This window comes from Nannospalax galili, unplaced genomic scaffold, assembly GCF_000622305.1.
Source record: "Nannospalax galili isolate Female #2095 unplaced genomic scaffold, S.galili_v1.0 scaffold557, whole genome shotgun sequence".
NCBI classification, from domain to species: Eukaryota; Metazoa; Chordata; class Mammalia; order Rodentia; family Spalacidae; genus Nannospalax; species Nannospalax galili.
This window is the reverse complement of record NW_008340356.1, coordinates 1,127,095-1,152,525: the sequence shown is the minus strand read 5'-3', so window position 1 is coordinate 1,152,525 and position 25,431 is coordinate 1,127,095. Positions and strand designations below refer to the sequence as shown.

The window sequence follows — 25,431 nt, the reverse complement described above, 5'->3', positions numbered from 1 at the left end:
ATATATATATATATACCCTGTGCCCTGCCAGCCTTGGACACAGGCAGGCTCCAATTTTTCCACCTCAGATCCCTGGACTAGCTTCCTAACTCAAACTAGCTAAACTCCCTAGCATAGACTCCACTGGCTCCTGATTTGTCTGACACAGGCCATCCCTCCTACAAACCTAAATGGCCTACTTACTACCCTGTTCCACCATCCACCCAAACCAGTCTACTATCCTGCAAAAACCTGAAACATGGTCAAAGGGGAACAGAAAAATTTTCACAACATGAGTGAGCTGAAAGAATTCATGTCTACCAAACCAGCACTCCAGAGAATACTAGAAGAAATACAAAGTGCTGAAGAAAGGAATGAGTATACCCAAGAGGCTACAGAAAGAAAACAAAGAAAGGTCTAATAACAGAAACACAAAAGAAATTAAAATAAGAGTATCTAATACACATCTATCAATAATAACACTAAATATCAGTGGCCTCAACTCCCCTATCAAAAGACACAAACTAGTGGAATGGATCAAGAAAGAAAACTCTTTTTTGTTGTTGTTGTTGTCTTCAAGGAATTCATCTCACCTTCAAGGATAGACACTACCTTAGGGTGAAAGGAGGGGAAAATATTTCAAGAAAATGGCTCTAAGAAACAAGCAGGGGTTGCAATTCTAATATCTGGCAAAACAGTTTTCAAGTTAAAACCAATCAGGAGAGACAGAGAGGATTACTTCATTCTAATCAAAGGAATAATTGACCAAGAAGATATTATAATCATGAATATACATGCACCAAACTCTGGAGCACCCAATTTCATAAAAACAGTATTCCAGGACTATAAAACAGAGATTAATGCCAACTTAGTAATAGTAGGTGACTTTAATACCCCATTATCTTCAATAGACAGGTCAACTGGTCAGAAAATAAACAGAGAGAGATGTCTGAAGTAAATGATACCATACATCAAATGACCTAACAGACATCTACAGAATATTCCACCCAAGCACCAAAGAATACACTTTTTACTCAGCATCCCATGAAAGTTTTTCTAATATTGACCACTTTCTGGAATACAAAACAAATCTCAATAAACACAAAAAAATTGAAATAATTCCATGCATTCTATTGGACCACAGTGTAATAAAACTTATAATCAACAGCAAAAGAGGCTCTAATAACTACACAAACTCATGGAGATTAAACAACACACTCCTGAATGATGAATGTGTCAAAGAAGAAATTAAGAAAGAAAGGAAAGTATTCCTGAACTAAATGAAAATGAGTATACAACACAACAAAACCTCTGGCACACCTTAAAAGCAGTCCTAAGAGGGAAGTTTATAGCTCTTAGTGCCTACATTAAAAAATCAGAAAGAGCACACATAGATGACTTAACTGTACAAGTCTGGAAAGGCAAGACCAAACCTACCCCAAACCTAGTAAATGAGAAGAAATAACAAAAATCAGAGCAGAAATTCACGAACTAGAAACAAAGAAAACAGTACCAAAAAAAAAATCAATGAATATAAGAGCTGGTACTTTGAAAAGCTAAACAAGATAGACACACGCTTAGCCCAGTAAATCAAAAGAAAGAAAGAGCAAATCAAAATCGATAAAATCAGAGATGAAAGGGGAAACATCACAACAGACACCCAAAAGATCCAGACCATTATAAGGGAATATTTTAAAAACCTATACACTACAAAATTTGAAAATCTAAAAGAAATGGATGGATAGCTAAAATTATGGAAATCACCAAAGTTAAACCAAGAAGAGATCAACAGCTTAAACAGACCCATAACAAATAAGGAAATTGAAACAGTAATACAAAATTTCTGGACTGAAAATGCTCATGCCCAGATGGATTCACAGCAGAATTCTACCAGATATTCAAAGAAGATCTACAACCAATACTCCTTAAAGAGATAGAAACAGAGGGAGAACTCTGAAACTCCTTCTATGAAGCCAGTATCACTATAATACCAAAACCAGGTAAAGATGCAACAAAAAAGAAAATTCTATATAGACCCACATCCTTAGTGAATATAGATGCAAAGACAGTCGACGAAATACAAACTGCACATAGACACACATCAAAAAGATCATCCATCACAATCAAGTCAGCTTTATTCCAGAGATGCAAGAATGGTTCAATATACATAAGTCAATAAATGTAATAAAACATATAAATGGACTTAAAGATAAAAACCACATGGTCATCTCAATAGATGCAGAAAAGGCATTTGACAAAATCCAACATGCATTCATGTTAAAGTCCTAGAAGGAATTGGTCTGGAGGGAAAACTCCTCAACATAATCAAAACAATATACAACAAATCCATAGCCAACATTACTCTAAACAGAGAAAAACTGGAAGCATTCCCATTAAAATCAGGAGCCAGACAGAGATGTCAACTATCTCCACTCCTTTTCAATATAGTGCTTAAAACTTGCTAGAGCAATAAGACAAGAGAAGGAAATTAAAAGAGTACGAATTGGAAAATAAGAGGTCAAATTATCTCTATTTGCAGATGATAATCATTATACATAAGCAATCCAAAAAATTCCAGTAGAAAACTGTTAGAAATGATTAATACTTTCAGTAAAATGACAGGGTACAAAATCAACTTACAAAAATCAGTAGCCTTTCTCTATACCAATAACAAGTAATCAGAAATAGCATCCATGGAAACCCTCCCATTCACAACAACCTCAAAGAAAATAAAGTATTTAGGAACAAACCTAACTAGTGACATTAAAGATCTCTATAATGAAAATTTCGAATCTTTAAAGAAAGAGATAGAAGAAGACACTAGGAGATGGAAAAACCTACAATGCTCATGGATTAGTAGAATCAATATTGTGAAAATTACCATTTTGCCAAAAGCAATCTATAGATTCAATGCAATGCCAATCAAAATACCTACAATATTCTTCACAAAGCTTGAAAAACTCATCCTAAAATTCAGATGGAATCACAAAAGACTAAGGATAGCCAAAGTATTGGGCAAAAGGAACAATGCTTGGAGAATCACCATGCCAGATCTCAGATTACATCACAGAGCTATACTCATATAAACCACATGGTACTGGCACAAAAAAAATAGACATGTAGATAAATGGAACACAACAGAAGACCCAAAAATGAGTACATGCAATTTCAGCCACCTGATATTTGACAAAAGTGCTAAGAACACACAATGGAGGAAAGACAGCATCTTCAACAAATGATACTGGCAAAATGGATCTCTACTTGTAGAAGAATGAAACTGGACCCTTATCTTTCACCCTGCACCAAAGTGAACTCCAAATGGATCAAACACTTCAATACAAAACCAGAAACTCTGAAACTGCTAGAAGAAAACATGGGCAGTACCCTCCAAAATATAGGCGTAAGAAAGGACTTTCTAATTTGGACATCAACTACTCAGGCATTAAGGTCAACAATAAGTAGGACCTCATTAAACTAAAAAGCTCTGTACAGCAAAAGATACAACCAAGGAAAGGAAGAAGAAACCTACTGAGTGAGAGAAAATATTTACAGTTACACATCCTACAGAGGATTAATATACAGAATATTCAAAGAACTCAAAAAACAAAGAAACAAGAAAATAAACAATCCAATAAAAAGATAGGCTTTGGAACTAAACAGAGAGTTATCAAACAAAAATAAAAATGGCTAAGAAACACCTTAAAAGTGCTCAAAATCCTTAGTAATTATAGAAATGCAGATTAAAAACTACTTCAAGATTCCATCTTACCCCACTGCCTAAGATGAAGAGAACAAAATGCTGGCCAGGATGTAGAGAAAGGGGAACGCTCATTCACTGCCGGTGGGATGCAGACTTGTGCAACTGCTATGGAAAGCAGTGTGGAGAGCTCTGAAAAATGAAAAATGAACCTACCATATGATCCAGTGATACCACTGCTTTGCATATACCCAAAGGACTCATCATACTGTAGAGATACCTGTACATCCATGTTTGTTGTTGCTCCCTTCACAATAGCTAAGAAATGGAAACAACCTAAATGTCCCTCAACTGATGAATGGATAATGAAAATGTGGTACATTTACACAATGAAGGTCTACTCAGCAATAAGAAAAAAGATGATATTATGAAATTTGCAGGTAAATGAATGGGACTAGAGAGTGTTATACTAAGTGAGGTAATACACATGCAGAAAAGCAAGCCATATATGTTCTACCTCGTTTGCAGATTGTAACACCAATCCCATATATGTGAGTATATATCCGGATGTAACAGCAGGAACCAGGAAAATGGAAAGGTACACAGAGGTAAAGGGAAAGAAGGAACCTAAAAGAGGGGGATAGAAAGGAACAGATGTTACCGGGGGGAGGTGGGGAAAGTAGGAGTGTTCAGCTGGCAGAAGAGGAAGGAGGGGCATGCAAGGGGCCATGGTGGGGGGCATGCAAGGGGCCATGGGGGGGAGTCAGGAAAGGGGAGATGGTGGGAGGCAGGTATTATATGGGGAGGGTGGTGATAATGGGGGCACTGGAACTGGGGAGGGAAGAGGGAGGCTGGATGGGAGGAAAAAGAGTAGATGAATTAATCTTCGGGGCCTAGGAAACCCAGAGGGAAATATGATGCCCTCGAAACCCCATGAGAAATGCATATAGAGTGTCTAAACATTAGTGCGTATGTATACCTGTGAGCTGCTTGGCAAGGAACACAGTGCCAGATGGAAGAGACCTCCCTTTGAGTGGTTGGTGGGAGTGGTCCCGGAGACTCCCCAAATAACACAGGTTATTGCCAAACCTCTTGATTATCTCTCAGAACTAGTAGATAAGACCCTACTGCTGAGGACAGAACATACCTCGGATACAAAACTTGGAGCAACGGAGCAGGAACTGACCTGGAATCCTTCTACCCAGAGTTTAGTAAACATAATGCTACATAATATGCAAACTGCCAATGGAGAAAAACAATCAGTGGTCCAACCCAGTCCTAAAGCCTAATAACCATAACAACCGGCATGGCAAACTACTTCTATTGGTACAGTAGTGGAATTTTTATCTGGGGGGGGCGCAATCAACAGCCATCTAACTGGACTTAAAGCCCTCTCGATGGGCATGAACTCATGGGTGGCACTGTAAATTCAGCCAAATACACATGGCAGGAGATGATATAGATCCCAGAGAAAACCCTGTCTCTTTCATATGTCTAGACAAATGAAATTTTTTACTATATGCAAAATACGGATCCTTGAAGCCAGGTGTGGTGGTGCATGCCTGTAATCCCAGCACTCGGGAGGCAGAGACAGGCAGATCTCTGAGTTCAAGGCCAGCCTGGTCTACATAGAGAGTTCCAGGTGGGCTGGGGCTACTGGAAGACCCTGTCTAAAAAAAAAGCAAACAAACAAATAAATAATAAAGTAAATAAGGATCCTTATATTTGCAGACAAGCATACCATTTACCATTCATCAAAGAAGTTTCTTTTTGAAACAGATGGAGGCTACTGCAGAATTCCATAGCTGGTCAGACACAGAGAATACACATCTGTCTGAGAGATGCCAGATACTAAGTGACACATCAACAGTTGAACTTCTACAACTAAGGTTCATGGAACAACTAAGGTTCATGGAACATAGCAGAACAAGGGATAGAGAGAAAACTAATGCATCCCTCAACTCTCACCAGTAAAGCTTCCTTATACAAGAGAGTGCAGTGCACACAGAATGCCACAACTGACCAAATTTTAAAGAATAAGAGACTGCAAAATGTGTATCCTTGGACAAGACTCCTATAGTGAACCTGACCCACCCATGGTTCAGAGACCCCTGCAGAAGAGGGGAGGAAAGATAGTAAGAGCCAGCATTGATTCATGAACACAGGGAAGCAGAGGCTTTCAGGCCACCAGAAATTTGCACATGTGAATTTATGGCAGTAGTGGCATCTAGCACAGGACCCATGCCAACTCAATTAAACAAGGGCCCAGAGAAGAGTAGAGAAATGGATGGCAGGCTGACCCTAGACTGAGAACAATTGAAGACTGATTGCTACTGGGTGAGAGAGAGTATGACTTACACACAATTTCTAGATGGGCTGACTAGACTCCAGTAGATAAATTTACACTGAAGGACATCTGGGTACAAATAACATGTATGGTGTAATATATGAGGTAAAGTGGGGAGATGCAGGGGGCCATCAGTGGAGGAGGGGGTCTAAATTTGATTAAGGACTATTGTACAAAATTACATATGTTCAATAAAAAATTTATTTTTTTTAATTTTATTTGTATGAGTGCATTGCCTGCATGTATGCAAGTGTACCCATGCCATGCAGTGCCCACAGAAGAGAGAAGAGAGTGTTGGATCCCCTGGAACTGAAATTACAGATGGTTGTTAGCCACCATGTGGGTCCTGATAATCAAACCTGGGTCCTCTGCAAGAGCAGTTAGTGTTTTTAACCACTAAGCCATCTGTCTAGCCCCATAGTTGGGAGATTTTTAATCACTGTAGCTATCTCATTGGTTGTTATGGGTCTGTTTAAATTATTTATGTCATTTTGATTTAACTTTGGTAGGCTGTATAGATCTAGAAATTTATTAATTTCTTTTATATTTTCTAGTTTAGGGGAATATAGATTTTTAAAGTATGTATTTGCAGTCTTCTGAGTTTCCTCAGGATATGTTGTAATGTTTCCCTTTTCATCTGAGTTTGCTAATTTAGGTCCTCTCTATTTCTTTTGATTAATTTGGCTAAAGGTTTGTCAATTTTGTTAAACTTTTCAAAGAACCAACTTCATTTCATTGATTCTTTATACTGTTTTCTTATTTCTAGTTCACTTAATTTTGGCATTGATTTTATGTATCTCTTCCCATCTACTGTTTTTAGGTTATTGTTTGTTCTTGGTTTTCCAAGGCCTTCAGGCATACCATTCATTTATTTATGTGAGATGTTTCTAATTTTCTGGTGTAATTTAATGCTATAAATTTCCTCTAAGGCTGTCTTCATTGTTTCCCATAGGTTTTGATATGTTGTGTTTTGATTACATTTTCTTCTTGATTTCTCCCTTGACTGAGTTTTCATTCAGTCATGTATGTTTAGATTCCATGAGTTTGTGTACTTTTTCCCAGTTTTATTGTTGCTGGTATCTATCTTTATTCTTTTGTGGTCAGAATACAGGATGATCTTTCAATTATCCTAAATTTGTGAAGTCTTGCTTTGTGTCCTAATATGTGGTCAATTTTGGAGACAGTTCCATGGGCTACTGAGAAAAAAATTGTAATCTTTGGTGTTTGGGTGGAATGCTCAGTAGATGGCTGTTAAGTACATTGAATTTATGATATTATTTAACTCCATGGTTTCTGTATTTATTTTTTGTCTGGTTGACTTGTCTATTGGTAACAGTGGGGTTTTGAAGTTATGATAAATGTTGAAGTCAATGTGTGATTCTAGAGTTAATAAAATTTCCTTTGTGAAGTTGGGTGCCCCTGTGTATGGTGCCCCTGTGTGTAGGATTGTAATATATTTCTAGTGTATTTTTCCTTTAATGAGCATGAAGTTACTAGTTTAAGTTTGATGTCTATTTTGTTTGATATTTGTATATTCTGTTTGCTATTTGTGTATTCTGTTTGCTTGGAATATTTTTTTCCATCCTTTTACAAGATGGTGTCCATCATTGTTGGTGAGGTGTGTTTCTTAGAGGCAGTAAATTGATGGACTATTTTCTAATCCCATCAGTCTGCGTCTTTTTACTGGTTCCATTAATATTGAATAGTATTATTAACCAACATTAATTCCTATTATGTTGGTATTGTGGTACTGTATTCTTAGACCTCTTTTGGTTCTGTTCTTGGATTTATTTATTCCTTGTATCCTCTTGAGTGTGTTGGATCTTCTCTTCAGACCAAAGTATTCCATCAAGTATTTTCTGTAGAGCTGGTTTCATGGGCATAAATTCCTTAAATCTGTTTTTATCATGGAATGCTTTTCTTCTTCCTTCAATTACAACTGATAGTTTTCCTAGATATAGTAGTCTGGACCAAAATTTGTGTTCTTTGATAATTTGTATGAGATTGATGCAAGTCCTTCGGGCTTTCATAGTCTCCATTGAAAAGTCAGCTGTTATTCTAATGGGTCACCCTTTATATGTAACTTATTCCTTCTCTCTCACAGCTTTCAATATCTTTTCTTTGTTCTATACATTTAAAGATTTGACTGTTATATAACTTGAGGAATTTCTTTTCTGGCACTGTCTACTTAGTGTTCTGTATGCCTCTTGAACCTTGATAGGTATTTCTTTCCCTAATTTTTGGAAATTTTCATCTATGATTTTATTTAAAATGTTTTCTGTGCCTTGACCTATGTTTCTTTTTCTTCTTCTATGCCTATTATTTGTAGGTTTGTTCTTTTTACAATGTGCCAGAGGTCTTGCCTACTCTGTTCCTGGGTTGGTTTAAAAAGATTTGACATCTTTGAGTGATCCATTTCCCTAAACTTGTCTTCAAGATCTGATATTCTCTGTTCCATTTCCTCCTTTTCTTTTTTCTTCCTTCCTCTATGTTTTTTTGTTTGAGTTCCTGAGTTTTTCATTTCAATTTTTATTTTTTTGTGTTTTCTTCAGAGATTCTATCTCTTAATTGAATTCTAATTTCATGTTTGACTTGTTTTGGTTATTTCATTCAACTGTATTTCCATGATCTTCATTCAGTCTTTTATTCATGTCCTCTCTGAGTTCCTTGAACATATTTACAATTATTTTGAAATCATTGTCTTGGGCATCATCATTATGGTGGGGGTGCTAAATTTCTGTAGTAGACATATTTCTAGTTTACTCATGTTGTGTTTTATCAATGATGCCTAGGCATCTGGACTCATTAGTGGTGGTGTTTCTTGGAATAGGTAGTTGATCCAGTCTTTGTTGAGTGGTTATTTGTATCTTTGTTTGCAGTTTCCCTAACTATTCAGCTTGTAGACTGCTGAGTAGTGCTTGGTGTTCAGTTTGGGAGTTAATTTTTGCTGATGTGGAAGGTATAAGAAATGGTCTCAGTTAAGCTAGGAATAGGTGCAACTTTTGAGTTGAGGTTCTAGGATTGATTCCTCATGGTCCTGGAATAGCAGAGTGGGCTGGGTAGTTGCTAGGCGAACATGTTTGTTTATAAGTCAAGCTGGGATAGCTCACAGGTCTTGGGGCACAGGGATCTCAGTAACCTGAGCAGGTCTGACAACAAGGCAAGTCTGGGAACCATTTTTAATATTTGCTATAATAATGACTAGGTATTGCACATGCCCATATGGTTTTAATGTGTATGACACAAATCCATAATAATGTTGAACATTTTTCCATGTGCTAATTTTCATTTGTATGCCATCTTTGGGAAACCGTGTTCTCAATCTTTTGCCAATTAAAAAGTCAGGTTGTTTGTAAGGGTTTTAATATATATATATTTTTTTTTATATATGTACTAGATAGAGAGTTCAGTCTTATCAGATGTGTTTTTTGATAGAAGTTTTGCATCATTTTTGACTTTTCTATGTATTCTCTTAAGAGTTTCTTTCCACAGTAATGCTTTTCTCCAGTATGTAGAGAATTCAGGATGTCATACTTCCTAGGCAAGCACTCTACCAGTAAACTACATCCTTAGCCTTCGCAGTATCTTTTGAAGAGCAGAAGTTTTAAATTCTGATGAAATTCAATTTATGTTTTAGTCCAATTATGGATTTTGATTTGTGACATATCTAAGAAACCCTCATCTAGCTCAATCTTTGTCTAGAAATCATATAATTTTAGATCTTATAGCTGTGGTCCATTTTAATTCTTTTTCATATATGGTATGAAATATGGATCCAAATTCATTTTGTGGATGTGAATATCCAGTTGTTCTTGATCTGTATGTTGAAAAGTCATCCCTTTCTCCACTGTATTCTCATTGTGCCTTTTCAAAAATAGCTTGTTTTCTTAAGTATTTGATCTATTGTGTAGGATCTATTTTAGTTCATTAATTAATTTGGCTTTCTTTATATTAGTATCACACTGTTTTGCTTACTATAGATTTATAATATTGTAAATCATCCCTCATTCTTGCTATTTTATTTTTTGGGTGGGGAATAATTTTTATAGTCTAAATCCTTTGCTTTTCTTTGTGTGGTTTTTTTTTAATTGATTCTATTTACTTTGTTTTGTATAGTGTTGAGAATTAAACACAAGCCATTGCATATAATCCTCAAATGCGCTGAGCTGAATCCCCAGGCCTCCATATGAATTTTATAATCAGATTGTTGATTAAAAGTAAAATTGCCTTTAATGTCCTGGCTATGTTTAATTTTGTAATTTTGGTGTTGTTGACATTTCTGTATTTTTCTAAATGTGTTTATGTGTATGTACTTTAAGTGTGAGTCCATGTGGGTAGATATTTCTACATTTTGTCAGATTTTTCCTGTATGTCAGATATTTTGGTAAAATAATAGTTTTTTCTTTGTAAAATATAATTTTATTTTAGTTAACTTACAGGAAATGAACATATTTATGTGGTGAGGCACAACATTTCAATACATATGCACAATGTGTAATTACCAAATCACAGTTTGTATATACCTATCACATAAAGGGTTTGCCATTTCTTTGCTTTCAGAACACTGAAAATTCTCTATATTAGCTTTTTTTTGAAATATTCAATTAATGCTAAGCATGGTTATGCTGTGGGATAATAGAAGTGATTCTTCTTATCCAGCTGCCTCATTTCCCTTTAATCATTCTAATATTTGTTCATATAAGAATGAGTGAATGTGACCACACACAGTTCTTCATATACAAAAATTGTCCATATATTTTATTTCCATATTGATTTCTCTCTGATACAGATTCTAGCAGCCTATTAAAAATCCAGGATACAGTTCATTCATATAAAAGATTAGTACAACTTAAAAATAGTCACTGTGACGTACTTATAGAAAAAAATAAAACAATGGAAAATAAAGTTAGTGGACTACATAAGAAGCTGTCAGAAACAGAGCATGAAAAAATGGACCAAGAACAAGAACTCTGCAATTTGAGGTATGACATATCAATTTTTAAAAAAATATTTGAGGGCTGGGAATATACCTTAGTGGTAGAGTGCTTGCCTACCATGTTTAAGTCCTAGGTTCTATCCCCATCACTATACCTAGAAAAAAAATCTAATTTAGTTGGGGATCTGGAGAGATAGCTCAGCAGCTAGGAGCACTTACTGCTCTTCCAAAGGACTTGGTTTGGTTCCTGGCATCCACATGGCTAACACTCATCCTTAACTCTAGTTCCAGGGAATCCTGTTCCCTCTTCTGGCCTCTATGGATACCAGGCATGCATGTGGTACATTTACACACATGTAGGCAAAACACATGTACACATAAAGTCTTTTAGAAAAAGTTTTAAAAACTTAGAGCTTGGTGTAGTCATGCATGTAATCTCAGTGTAATCCCACACTTGGGAGGTTGAGGCAAATGGAGCTCAGATTCAAAGTCAAATCCATAGGCTACATAGAGAAACCCTATTGAAGAAATGGAGGAGGAAGACAGAGCCTTCACAGACCTGTAGAGTATGAAATTCTTGATATTGATGCAAAAATATAGTACTCACCTCAAACAGAATAGGAGATCATTTATTCTGGAGCCAAATATGAGTGCCATGGCCCCAAATACCATTTTCCAACATGATAACAATTTCAAGGATTTTTATTGTAAGAGAACAAAGAATGTCATAAAACAGGGTGCTTTTTATTTAAAAAAAAAACAATGGTGGGGACATTGAGAAGGCAGATTAAGTAAAGCAGGACATCTCTGCTATCGGTTTCAGATGTTACCTGACAACATACATAGCCTTCAGGCTGATGGAAGCTAGAAATCTGTTGGTTTGTGGTCATTAGACTTTGGACCTCCAACATTCCTGTTCTCTACAATAACAGAAGTTTTAGTCGGTCAATCAGATTCAGCTCTTTTTTTGGGAACTTCACTTCATAGTTTGCCTTTGGCCAAACACATTTTGTGCTAGAAGCTGCCAAATATTGTTTCATATTCCACTGGGCTAGGAAGACTCATTCCTGGGATCTAACAGACATGAGGCTGAGTCTACAGGACAGCAGCCTTTAAGAGACAGTGAAATAGTTGATGACGTCACTGAGGAAGAAATCCATGGATTAGACCTAATCTACCAGCCATCATGATCTGGGTACATTTTTTTCTTCTCTTTATTTCTTGTTTGTTTTGTTTTCTGTTGCTGACATAGCATGTGTATGTGACATATAATAGGAATAGCATACCTAAAGTTAAAATAATCAAGAATGCAGTATGGCTCAAATAAGTAAAGGCAACAAATCAGATAAAAAGCATTTCACTGACCAAAACTTGTACTTTGAATTTTGGGGGAGAGGGTTGCTTATTTGTTTTTCAGTGTTTGTTGAGACTCACTAGTAGCCCTGGCTGGCCTGGGCTCACTATGTAGACCAGGCTGGCTTATGTTGAACTTACAGAGATCCATCTGCCTCTGCCTTTAAGTTGTGGGATTAAAGGCATGGGTCACCACACCTGGCCTCAAAATTTATATTTTTAACTAATATATTTTTCTCTTGTATCTACAGTTATTTGTACTCTATGAAATATTTTGGTATTTGAAATATTTGAAAAAAATAATTTTTGGGGGGTCTTTTTTGAGACAGTGTCTCCCTGTAGCCCCAGCTGTCCTGGAACTTGCTATGTAGACCAGGCTGGCCTTGAACTCACAGAGATCTGCCTGCTTCTGCTTCCTGAGTGCTGGGATTAAAGGGGTGCACCATCACGCCCGGCTTGAAAAAAATAATTTTTATGTTTTAATTGCTGTTTTTCTTTTAGCCAGTTTGATTTTACGGTTATAACTTCATGAGTACTGTCTAGTTTTAACTTTAGGAAAGGCTGACCATTGATATGCAAATTATTATAATTCTTATTTGTGGATAATTTGATCAGTCCTATTACCTTACTTGTACTAGATTTTAGTTTGAGGAAATAAATGAAAAGTTACATTATAAAAGAAATTAGATAATAATATATCACTTTAGATTTTCTTTTATCAAAGCTGTCCTTTTCCATGTATCAAATATCAAGGATAGAAACAAGAGGTAAGACTGGTGATGATTCAGGGTTTCATAGGTTTTATAGGCATAATCAAATCTACAATCAGAGAGGGAAATGGAAGACCAATGAGAGCCATTTGTAATATTGTTCATTTGCTTTACATTGTTAAAATATGACTATTACTGTTTAATCCCAGCTAACATACTATAGGACACCTTAAATACTCATTTAATTAAGAAACATGAGTTCTTAAGGTATCAAACACCATGAAATGTTTCTTATCATTGCAGACTATTGTTTTGTATAATTTGGATAAGAGTCAAACTCAAATCTTTGTGTATCCACAAAAAAGTAAAAGTAGTCAAAGGTACTTTAAGGTAGTATTTTATTTTTTCTTTTTTTTAATTGAGCTTTTTAAATTTCATACATTTCCTACTCAAATCCAGACCCCTCCCCCATCCATATGAATAGATACACAGTAATCCAATTGGATGGATCCAATTAATATATTCTTTTTCTTTAGAAGGAAGAAATTTATTTGTTTGGGGCTCTAAGAGCTCAAATTCAAAATAGAGGTATCCCAGAATGGAGTTCCTTTTGGGAGATTTAAAAATAGATTTTTTTTTAATTTGGGTTTTTTGTTGTTGTTTTGACAGGGTCTTACTAGTCCCAGACTGCCTGGAACTCTCTATATAGACCAGGCTGGCCTCAGTCTCACAGAGATCTCCCTGCTTCTGCCTCCTGAGGGTTGGGATTAAAGGCACATGCCACTATGCCTGCAGAATTTTTAAAACCTAAAGAATACTAAATGATGAGATAATACTTTTCTGAGGGGAGTAAAAAGCTCAAATTGTTTTGAACATGAAAATTTAGTTCAAGTAAAGTAGAAGAACTGAGCAAGCAAAGTCATAAGAGAAGCGTGATTAGCAAAAATATTTAGTATCATCTTCATTTATAGCTTTATTGAAACCAATATCAGCATTATTTTTATCATTTAGTAATAGACCAAATGAAATTAAATATCTTAGACAATTTTTAAAAGCATGAATATAAAAGGAGGTAGAGGCAGGCAGATCCTTGTAAGTTCAAGGCCAGCCTGGTCTACATAGTGAGTTCAGGTCAGCTGGGACTACACAGAAACCCTGTCTCAAAAAGACCAAAAAAAAAAAAAAAAAAGGATTTAAGGGCAGGCAAGATGGTTCAGCGGGTAAAGATGTTTGCCATGAAGCCTCAAAATCAAATAAACTTGACAAAGTGAGTCGTAGGCCTTTGGAACTGGTTAGCTGGAGGACTGTGAAGAGTTCACAGGAATGGGCTACAAAACTCTAGGTGTTATAAGCAGAGCTTAACAGGTCATTCTGGTGTGATCCTGGAAAACAAGAATGCCAGAAGAAATGCAGACAGTGGAGACAGCTCATGAGGCTTCAGAGGGGAGTGAGGATGCTCTCAGGCACTGTGCTACAGACTGTTCATGTGATATTCTTACAAAGGATTTGGCCTCATTCTTCCCAGATCCTGGGAACTTGGGGCTGAGTTTAAAGCTAATGGACAAATTTGTTTGGGAGAAGAAATTTCAAGACAGGATGGTATTAAGGCTCTGACATGGCTACTGTTAAATGTGCTCATCCAGGTCTATAATGACAGAGAACAAAAAATGAAGTAGAAAAATATTTTAAATGTGTACTTTGGCAAAGAAAAAAGAGTGTGAGTAAGCCTTACAGACAAGGCCGGTTTGAAAGCAGTTGTACCTACTGAAGAGAGTCACATCATGTGCTAGTTAGTTTTTGTTCACTTGACATAAATTACAGTCAACTGGGAAGGAACCTCAACTGAGGAATTACTTCCATTAGACTGGCCAGTGGACATGTCTGTGAGGCATTTTCCTAACTGTTAATTGATTCAGGAAGGTCCAGCACACTGTGGGCAGTGTTATTCTGAGCAGGTGGACCTGGGCTGTATAAGAACAGTAGCTGAGCACGCCAGGGGGAGCAAATCAGGAAGCAGCATTTCCCCACGGTCTCTGCTTCACCTCCCGCCTCCAGATTCCTGCCTGGAGTTCCTGCCTTGACTTCCCTTGATGACAGACTCTGAGCTGTAAGCCAAATAAACTTTTTCTTTCCCAAGTTGTTTGTGGTCAGAGTATTTTATCAGAGCAATTGAAAGTGCCTAGGACACATTATTAAAGAGAAATGTGGTGCTTTGCACAGGGACAACATCAAAGGTGTGCTGAAGGCAAGACTTTACCCACTGAAGGCTCCATCTTATGAAAATGTAAGTTCATTTGAAAGGAGAGAACCTAAACTTAAAGTGAGAATGTGACTGAGAATGCCTCCTAGAAAGCAGCCACCAGTGGAAGTGTTCTCCCATGGTCAGCACTTAGAAGCTGATGCAACTGGTCCAAAGGAAGGAAGCTTCATCTTGAGAAGGCAGCTGAACTTGGCAGTGTCATCCACGTGTCACTGGTTTCAGACATGAAAGATGCAAGACTGATGGAGTCATGGAGTCTTATACCATAGTTCTTCAGAGCTGCCGAGACCAGACAATGTGTGACAAGGCTACAATCCCTGTCAGGAGGCTTTGAGAGGTTACTGCACGAAGCCATGAAGGTGAGGCCTAAGTTGCAATGGAGGCCAGGATGTTGGAGATGTAGAAACAAACATGGAGTGGAGCCAGCTCAAGAGAGAGACTGTGTGCTGAAGGAAGCAGAGGTTGAGGGGTAGGGCTCCCTAACCCTTTGGAGCCTAGGAGATTCTGTCACAAACTCCAGATGGTAGATACAGAACTGCAGGATTTGGTGTTTTTCCTACAAAGTTTTGGTATTCCTAGCTATGTCCTTACTCTTCCCTATGGTAATAGAAATATTTATTCTGTGCCTATATGTATAATTTATTTTTATTTTATAAGGACTCATGGTTAAGAGACTGCCTTGAGTCTCAGATGTGACAGATTTTAGGATTAAGTGTTTTAGTTAAAAGAAGTACAAAGTTATCCTTAGTCAGATTTCACCATTTTCCAAACACTTATAAGTTGAATTAATAAGTTATCAAACACAAAACCAGATAAAATACCAAATGGCAATTTTTCTCCAAATATTTCATCCTTCCTTCACACCCTGTTTTCCATTTTCTTCTGAAAATGATCAACTTCTCTGTGCTAATTAGGGATCTGTGTTTCAGATCCTATTTATATAGGAGTAGATCCTCGGGGAGTAGATCCTTCAGTTCTCACCCAGAGGTAGTTTCCTCTCATTTTGTTCTACACATTTATGTGAACATGGAGGCGCTCAAGACACAGGATGATTCTATCTTCCTGGATAAGCCAGTAAAGTTCCTTGTATCACAGGAAGGTAGTATAATTTGCTGGGAGTCCCTTTGCGGTAAATGCATGTTCTGGCATGCTCACCCTGACATTTTCACCCTATTATGCTAGAAGGAAGAAATGTCTCTTATCTTTAGCATCTTTATGATCAGACACTCATAGAATTCCTAAACTAAAGGCAGCAACAACTTTGCAAAATTCAATTTTGGAGGAATAGCTGGAGAAAAAAAAAATCAAATGCCGACAAATAACAAACATTCCGAAAGCAAACATAAATGAAAATAAACTGAATGTCCTGGAAAAAAAATAAGATACATTAAAACCAAATCAAATGTTCTGAAAAAATAAATTAAAAAGGTACCAAATAGAATCCTGACAGCCAGCTCAGCTCAGAATAAACCAGTGGATGAGTGACCAAACCAAGGGTGGTCCACAGAAGCAGCTCACCAGCACTCACCTGAGAGAAGAACTCTGGGCAGCCGGTACAAGGGACTAGTGCTGCTGCCGTATGTTGTGCATGACTCCTCGAGTGAAGTGCATCATCCCGAAACTATCCATGTAGAAACACAACTCTTAACCTCAAAGGGAGTAAGAGAGTTTATTCCAGAGTCAGATATGAGTGACCATGGCTGAAGAGCACAGATTTGGGTTACCCTAAATACCATATTCCAATGTAGCAACAGTTTAATGAAGTTTTTGCAATGAGAGAACAAAGAAAGCTATAAATTATTGAGGTATTTTTAAATATATTGGGGAGGACATCAAATAGGCAGGTTATATCAAAGTGTATATAGGCCTCAGATATTATCTGATGACATTCCTTAGCCTTTGTGCTGTGGTCCATTTGTACATTCTAAAAAGGATTCTGTCTGATAATCATAGGGTGTCAGTAAAGACAGAGGTGAGCAACATTCTAGCTCTCCACAATCACAGAAGTTCTAATCAGATAATCAGCTTTGTAGAATCCTTAACACTGATGTGGCTTTTTGCTGACAACTTCAGTTCACATTGAGAATAATATAATGAATGAACTGCTGCTAACCATGAATACGTCCAGTACTTAAAAGCATATTCTTCAGAATCATGACTTTATTGGCTCTATAGAAGAAACCTCACTATTTATGAAATAGGATACTGAACAGTTGTTTACTGGGGGTTTTTTGGATTATAATTAATGCTGCAAGGGACCTTGTTTATGTAAAAGTTTCTATATTCCTAATTATTTTGAACAAATTCTTTAATATAGAATTACTTTGCTAAATGTAAGAACTTTATAGAGATCTTTGATGTTTCTAAATTGTTCTCAAGAAATTTGGCATTACTGCTTAATTCCACCAGAAATATGAGTGGCCACTGTTCTCTAAACAGAGGAAATAAAAATACATGTATAGTTTTCTGTATCTTTGGGGTTGTTGGGAATCAATCCACATGCTGGGCAAGCACTGTATCACTGAGCACTCTACCACTGAACTATGTTTTCATTTTTTTTTTAATCCAAAGCAAGGCAATTTTTAACATTTTTCCAGAAATAACTTGAAGCAGGTTACATAAAAATATATATACAATGAAGTTTGGGGGGGAGGAATAGGAATAAGAAATTAAAGACCAAAGGATGCCAACATGGGGTCAATTTTGGTGGAATAATGAAGGCTTTCATTAGCTCTGTTCTTATTTTTTCTCTTTTTTTGTAAAATCCTAATGAGTTTATTGGGCTTGCTAATAGAGCAGCATAGGGCGGAGGTTTATTTACAGAAGAGTGGGCGCCCTCCCCCATTTACAGCTGTGCTGGAAAGTTCACACTCAAATATAGATTCTGTAATTTCCTGACAACATCACAAAATGGCAAGAGAGGTGCTTCATGGCCTTCTCAGCTTATATATCCTTAGCCCCTCCCCCACATGTACCTAAGGTCGCCTGATCAGGTTGTAGGGATAACTGACTCCCCATTGACTCCTTGAATAGCGTGGGAAGGAGGGTGACCATGGCTGGCCAGCACAGTGGTTGGAGGACACTTCCAGTTAATACTCTGACCCTTCCTAAACTCTTCTGCAAAAGTCCCTGAGCCTTAGATAGGTGTGGGATAATCTCCCTTCCACGTGGCAAGAAACTGAACTTTGGGATCTCTACATCATCTGTTTTCCATGGGCTGTTGGCCCATTTCAGTGGGGTTCCATCTACTGTAAAAACAAACAGCAAGAAGCAAGAACAGCTAAACAGTGGCTGCTGTAATAACTTAACCTATGGAAGTAAACACAAATGCTTGGACAGTGCTTTAGCAGGTGCATCACAGTCACCTAACAAAACAATTGCAGTGGCTTCCCCACTGGGGCCTATATCCTCCCCTGCCACAGGGGGGTTGGCCTAGTCCACAGTACCAGATGTGTGAAACTGCTTCCAGGGAGAGAGTTCCTCCTCTGGCTGGCAGCAGACTTCAGCCTTTTCCTTCTCCCAGCATGTTTCCTGGGGAAATTCCAATTTCTTGGAGAACATTGTTGCGACAGTCTGATAGTCAAAGAGAGGTGAATCAGTATTCCTACCAGGGCTATTACACAGTAAAAGTGTTACCAAACAAACAACCCCCCCCCAAAAAAACAAAACAAACCTAGAGTAGAATAGAGCTGGGCGTGGTGGCGCTCCCCTAGTTGGAAGCCAGTCTAGTTTACATGGTGAGTTCCAAAACAGCCAGGGCTACAATAATTGAAAACCTGTCTCAAACAAACCAACAACGTGGAAAAGCACTTTAGTCTCTTTAATCTAGTCTTGGATTATAATAACGTGGAATAATACAGTAATATTCTGTAAAAACAACTGAAGAAACTGTCTTATATTGTGAATTTTTTTTTTTTTTGGTCTTTTTGAGACAGGGTCTCCCTGTAGTCCCAGCTGACCTGAAGTCACTATGTAGACCAGGCTGGCCTGGAACTCACAGAGATCCGCCTGCCTCTGCCTCCTGAGTGCTGGGATTAAAGGCGTGCACCACCATGCCTGGCATATTGTAAATAATTTTAAGGATACCTGGAAAATCTCATTTTATTTCTAGTGAATTTATAAAATTATCCATAAATATTTTTTAATTAGTTAAAATAAAACTGTCTTAATTATGAATATATAGAAAAGACAAGTTTACAGTTGTCACTTTGCTGAATAATTTCAAAGCTCCTTTTCTGTGATTGAAATGAGAAATTAAAAACATGAGAACCAGGGCTGTGGTGGTTTGAATGAGAATGATCCTCATAGGCTCCAATTATTTGGACATTTTGTCCCCACTTACTTGGTGGCACTGTTTTGGGAGGCTTTAGGATGTGTGGCCATACTGGAGGAGGCATGTCACTGCAGGTGAGCTTTGAGAGTTCTTAAGCCTTCAGGGATTTCCAGCCTCTCTGCTTCCTATTCCTGCTTGAAAATGTGATCACTCTGCTTTCTGCTCCCGCCTCCCCTGGAGGTCATTATGGACTCTTACCCCTTTGCAATCGTAAGCCAAATAAACTCTTCCATAACTTGCCTTAGTCATGGTGTCTTATCACAGCAACAGAAAAATAACTAATACAGCTGATGAGATGGCTCAGTGGGTGAAGGTGCTTCTCATCAAGCCTGATGACCTGAGTTTGGTTTGATCCCCAGGACCATATGGTAGAAGGAGACAACCCACTCTACAAGTGGTCCTTTGACCTCCACACATGCATCATGACACATGCACACACACCACACACACACACACACACACACACACACACACACAGTAAATAAATAAATTTTTAAAATTAAAAACGAGAGCTACAAAGAAAAAACACTTAAGAACATAGAAATTTTATTAGGATAATAAATCATATGATGAGCTAGGCCACAAAACATTTTATTTTCTAACAAAAGAGTTCTAACATAAGCATATTGAACTGCAGATTTGCTTTAAAACAAGAAGAGGAGAAGAGAAAAAATGCCGAATGGGTTTGTGAAAAAATGAAGGAACGGTTGAGAGAAAAAGAAGAGCAGTGTGATAAAGAAGCTGAAATGAAACAGCAGCTTGAAAGCCACGTTAGAAAACTGGATGTGGAACTGAAAACTGTAAGAAATAAACTTACTCAAGTAAGTTAATTATCGTAAAAAATTCCTATTTCTTTTACTTCAGCAATATTGCTTCTCACTTTGAACATACATACTGTATAAATACATATATAATCATATATTGCTTAATACATGATCTGAGAAATATGTTTGGCAGTTTTATGACTGTACAAACATCAAAAGTGTTAACATACCCAACTCATCACCCAGGTAATAAAATCAACTGATGACTACAGTGGAAACTTTCCTGGCTCTTGGTGGGCTTAACTCAGCAGGACTTGGATCCTGCAAACACAACTGCAACCAAAGCTACCCAGTCCTGGTTGCTTCTGAGTTAAAACTTCCAAGAATAAGGAGATGTGGACAATGACTAAGTAAAGCAAATGTAGATTTATTAAAGAAAATTGAGAAAGAACGCTTGAGAATCATTCTGGAGGGGCTCCAAGAGAGGAGCACCATTGTGCTGTCCTGACCAGTTTTATGGTGGGACTTCAATGGAGACTGAGGTAGTTTCCTGGCATTGGTCATTTTTGTACACATCATGGGCCAGAAAGGAGTCCACACACCCTCTACATGTTCCCTCAGTGCCTACCTAAGGGAAGCTAGCTCCTGACTCATTATGGGACCACTGTATTCTTTCTTAAATTTTGTATTTTTTATGTGTATGAATGTTTTGCTTGCATGTATGTAAGTGCACAACTGTAGGAATGACTTCTATCAATGGACATAATGGGACTAATGACTTTTAATTAACCCCAGCAAAACCATGCCAGGGCTCTTGAGTCTGAAAAGAGGACCATCTCCTTGGCATTCTGTTTGGTACTCCACCCAAAAAGATAACAAATGAATGTGGGTTGCTTGAGAATTAACACATCAAAGCGCTGCAAGCAGTGCACCCACCCATTAGAAACAGTGGAGGTTGGGAAGGAAGCCCAGTGACCTTGGATGAACGTGAACTAGGGATGAAAAGGCCAGGTGGTCTGTGAGGACTAAGAACAGGGTGAAACTTGATCTTGTATTTCCCCAGTGAAGTTGCAGCAACCATTTTGAATAAATATGGGTGTGGCCTGATTGAGGGACATAGTGGGAAAAAGAGAGTTCAGAATCAGTCCCGTTGGCACAGGGTGAGGACACGGACAGCTCCATCTGCACAGGTTGAGGGGACAAGAGAGATTCGTCTGCACAGTTCTGGGAGACAGATGATTCTAACAGATAGCTAGAGGAACTATTGTCCTCCAAATTCCGGCCCACCCTTAAAAACTTATCGTAAAAGTCAGGATTTTATTTGCTCAGGGTAGTTACAATGTTGGTATAATAAATGTCGCACACCACATCTGAGCATTGCCCATGGAGGCCAGAAGAGGGTTTGGAACTGGAGTTAAAGGTAGGTTGTTAGCTGCCAAGTGGATGTTGGGAAGTGAACCTAGGCCCTCTGCAAGAGTAACTAGTGCTCTTAACTGCTGAGTCATCTCTCCAGTCCCAGCCACCATGTGTTCTTATGTGGCCCATGACTATATTATTTAGATTTAAATAAAAATAAATTAGGACATTCATAGATAAAGGTATTTATTGTAAACCATGATAAGTAATAGATGCTCAGTGTGTTTTCTGAATGAAGGGATACAGATAAATGGTTTAGTCACTCTCATAAATGTCAATATGGTCATTTTAATGTTAAAATACAGCCTACATAGCTTTGAAACATTGAGCCAGAGTAATATTTTGTAAAGAAATTTTTCTTAATTACTGTGGCTGACTGTACTCAAGAAAACTTTTGTTTTGTTTTGGTTTGGTTTTGTGAGACAGAGTTTCATCCCAACAGCCTTGAATTCACCATGTAGCCTGAAAATGACCTTGAACTTCTAATCCTCCTGCCTGAACCATCACACCCAGTTTTATGCTATGTAGGGTACTGAACTCAGGACTTCATGCATGCCAGGCAAGCATTCTCCCAACTGAGCTATATCCCCAGACCCAAGTTTTTGTTGTTGACAAATTTAGCTGTCATTTATGCAATTAAAATTTGAGTAATTCATGTAGGAGACAGGGTCTTATGCTTTTTTATAGGCTCTTTGACATTTTTTTTCAAAGTTTCTCTTAATAAGGTTTTAGGCCCTCCTCCCAAGGTGGTATAAGAATAAAAACTTCATGCAATGTGTCTCTAGACTTTAGAAGAATGCAATGACACCCAGAGGCAACTTCTGGAAGAACAGAATGCCAGACGCTTACAGGATGAGAATCTGGTGAATCACCTGCACAAGCAAAAGGAGCTAGAAATGGCACAAGACAAAATTAGTTCTGAGGTATTTTCTTCAGTCATTTTCAAATGTGTGTGTGTGTCTGCATGTGTGTCTGCATGTGTGTGTCTGCATGTGTGTCTGCATGTGTGTGTCTGCATGTGTGTGTCTGCATGTGTGTGTCTGCATGTGTCTGCATGTGTGTGTCTGCATGTGTAGGGTTTGTTTTTGTTTTGTTTTTTGTTCCTTTTTTTTTGTCTTTTTGAGACAGGGTCTCCCTGTAGCCCCGGCTGGCCTGGAACTCGCTATGTAGAACAGGCTGGCCTCGAACTCACAGAGATCCTCCTGCCTCTGCCTCCCAAGTGCTGGAATTAAAGGCGTGTATGTATTTTTTTTAAATAACTAAAGGGCTCATGGGAAACACAGAGGATTTGTTAAAGCCCTATGTGAATGATACACATACTCTGAATGTGGGAATGGCTTTTTTAGGCAGTTAAAGCAATTAATTCAAGCTCAGTTTTTGAAGCAGTAAAATAGTGACATTTTGCAATGGTCTCATCCAAAAAAAAGGCTTTTTGTATTTCTTATAAGAAGTCATTTTTCCATGATCACAAAATCCTTGCTATTAATATATATTCTACTTTGGGGCAATGATTTCGTTGTCTTGATATATGTCAATATAGATAAATATATAAATATATATGTATATATATATATTATTTACACAACTACTCTGCTATTGCACTTCACCCAAAACAAAGGCTTTTGTTTCTGATTTCTGTAGTACTGGGGATGGAGTCCAGGCCCTCACACATGCAGTGCAGGTGCTCTAGCTCTAAGGCCGGTTTCCAGCCTCAAAACTGGAGACATTTATTTCATATATTTCAAGATAACTCTATAGGAAGGGCATTATACCTTTCACAAATGTGCAAATGTTCAGTCTGTTTTTAAAAGTACTTGAAATGTGGTGCTGGAGAGAAGGCTCAGCAATTAAGAGCACTAGTGGCTCTTGCACAGAACACAGATTCAGTTCTCAGCACTCAACACAGCAGCTAACAATCACCTGTAACTCCATTCCAGGGAATCCAATGCCTTCTACCTTCTGCGGGTATTGCACGCACATGGTGCACTTACAGACATGTACACAAAATACTCATACGCATAAAATAAAATAAAAAGTTTAAATATTTGAAACATGAAGCATTTTTTCATTTTAGACATATTTTTAAAGCAAAGAAATAGTAAGAACAATTACAGTATTTATATCTAAAGTAGAGAAATAAGAAAATTATCTAGATTCTGTCTTTGAGTGTTAAAAAGCTGCTTTATATAGGTATAAAGAGTATGCCATATAGTTTATACATTCAAAGTATAAAATTCACTGTATTTAAATATCTAAAGAGTTGCACAACTACCACCACTACCACAGGTAATTTTAGACCATTTTCTCCACCCTGAAAAGAAATCACAACCCCTTAGCTGGGAAATCCCTAGTGAGTAGGACCTGGTCCCTCTCTCTTCTCCGGTGCTAGAACATACCAATCTAGTCTTTTTCTCTATAATTGTCTTCTTATGGACATATAAGTAGAATCACCCAGTATTTAGTCCTTTTTGATTGGCTGATTTCACTTAGCCTATGTCTTCAGGGTCAATCTGTGTTACAAGTATCAGTACATTTCCTTCTCTTGTCAAGTGATATTCTATCGTGCATGTGTGCCACTTATCCATTCATAAACTGATAGATGGTAGAGCGCTTCTACCTCTTGGCTGTTACTAATAGTACTGCTATTAGCTCTCCCTTCTCAGATATTGTGTAATATGTATATATTCCAATTACTGGATTTTACCCTCAGAATTGCCTGGGCCAATTGTGTCATCTTTCTGCTTTTGCTTCAGCTCACCAATTCTGTTTGTCTGTTGTTTGTTTATCTGTTGTTTGTTGTTTGTTTGCTTGTTTGCTTGCTTGATTGCTTGGTTTTCTTGCTTGCTCTATTGCTTGTTTTGGAGCACGAGATCTCACTCTGTAGCCTGGGCTGACCTGGAACTCTTTGTAGGCTGGGTGCCCAGGAACTCATGGAGATGGGGTGGTGGTGGTAGTGAAAAAGGCAGCTGTAATTGTTACAGAAACTACTATAATTAGGGAGAACTTCACACACATACTGTGACAATAGGAAATTTCCCTGGAGGGCAAGACAGCACACGTTGAAAATTCCAGAACATAACAATTCCAGAGTGATATGTATATAAGAGAGCCTGAAAAATATTCTCTGTGAGCGCTAACTTTCAAAGCAGATACCTGTCATCAGAAGGAGGGCATAGCCTGATTTCTGAGAGAGTTAGAGAGAGGCACTTAGAAGGCCTGTGGCCTGATACTGGGTATTGTCATTTCTCTCTGCTTCATGATCTGCCAAGATATGAACCAGCCACCCCAGGTCCTTTGACCACAGCAGTAAGCCACTCCCACCACCAAGTGCAGTCCCACCACAATGGACTGTACCCCTCAAACCATGAGTGGGCCAAAATAAATCTTTCCTTTCCTGTTATTTCTGTAAGGTAGTCTGTTATAGTGACAAAAAATTAACTAATATGATAAAATATAATTTTAAAACAAGAATGTATTTCAGTCCTAGAGCAGAGATTAATAAAATTATTTTAAAGGGCTACTAGTAGTACTTAGGCTGTGTGAATCATAAAATCTGTTGTAATACTTTAATTTTGCAGTTAGCAACAGACACACACACACACACACACACACACACACACACACGCTCTTCAAGTG

At 37.8% G+C, this 25,431-nt stretch overlaps 1 protein-coding gene across 1 annotated transcript in view; it reads left to right on the top strand.

Moving 5' to 3' along the window:
- The window catches only part of LOC103735990 (ankyrin repeat domain-containing protein 26-like), a 39,862-nt gene that overhangs the window by 4,095 nt on the left and 10,336 nt on the right, over positions 1–25,431 (top strand). The window contains exons 2-4 of the mRNA XM_008835408.1: positions 10,813–11,005; positions 20,253–20,436; positions 22,581–22,718. Coding sequence (XP_008833630.1) covers positions 10,813–11,005; positions 20,253–20,436; positions 22,581–22,718 — 515 coding nt within the window. The remainder of the gene's footprint in view (positions 1–10,812; positions 11,006–20,252; positions 20,437–22,580; positions 22,719–25,431) is intronic.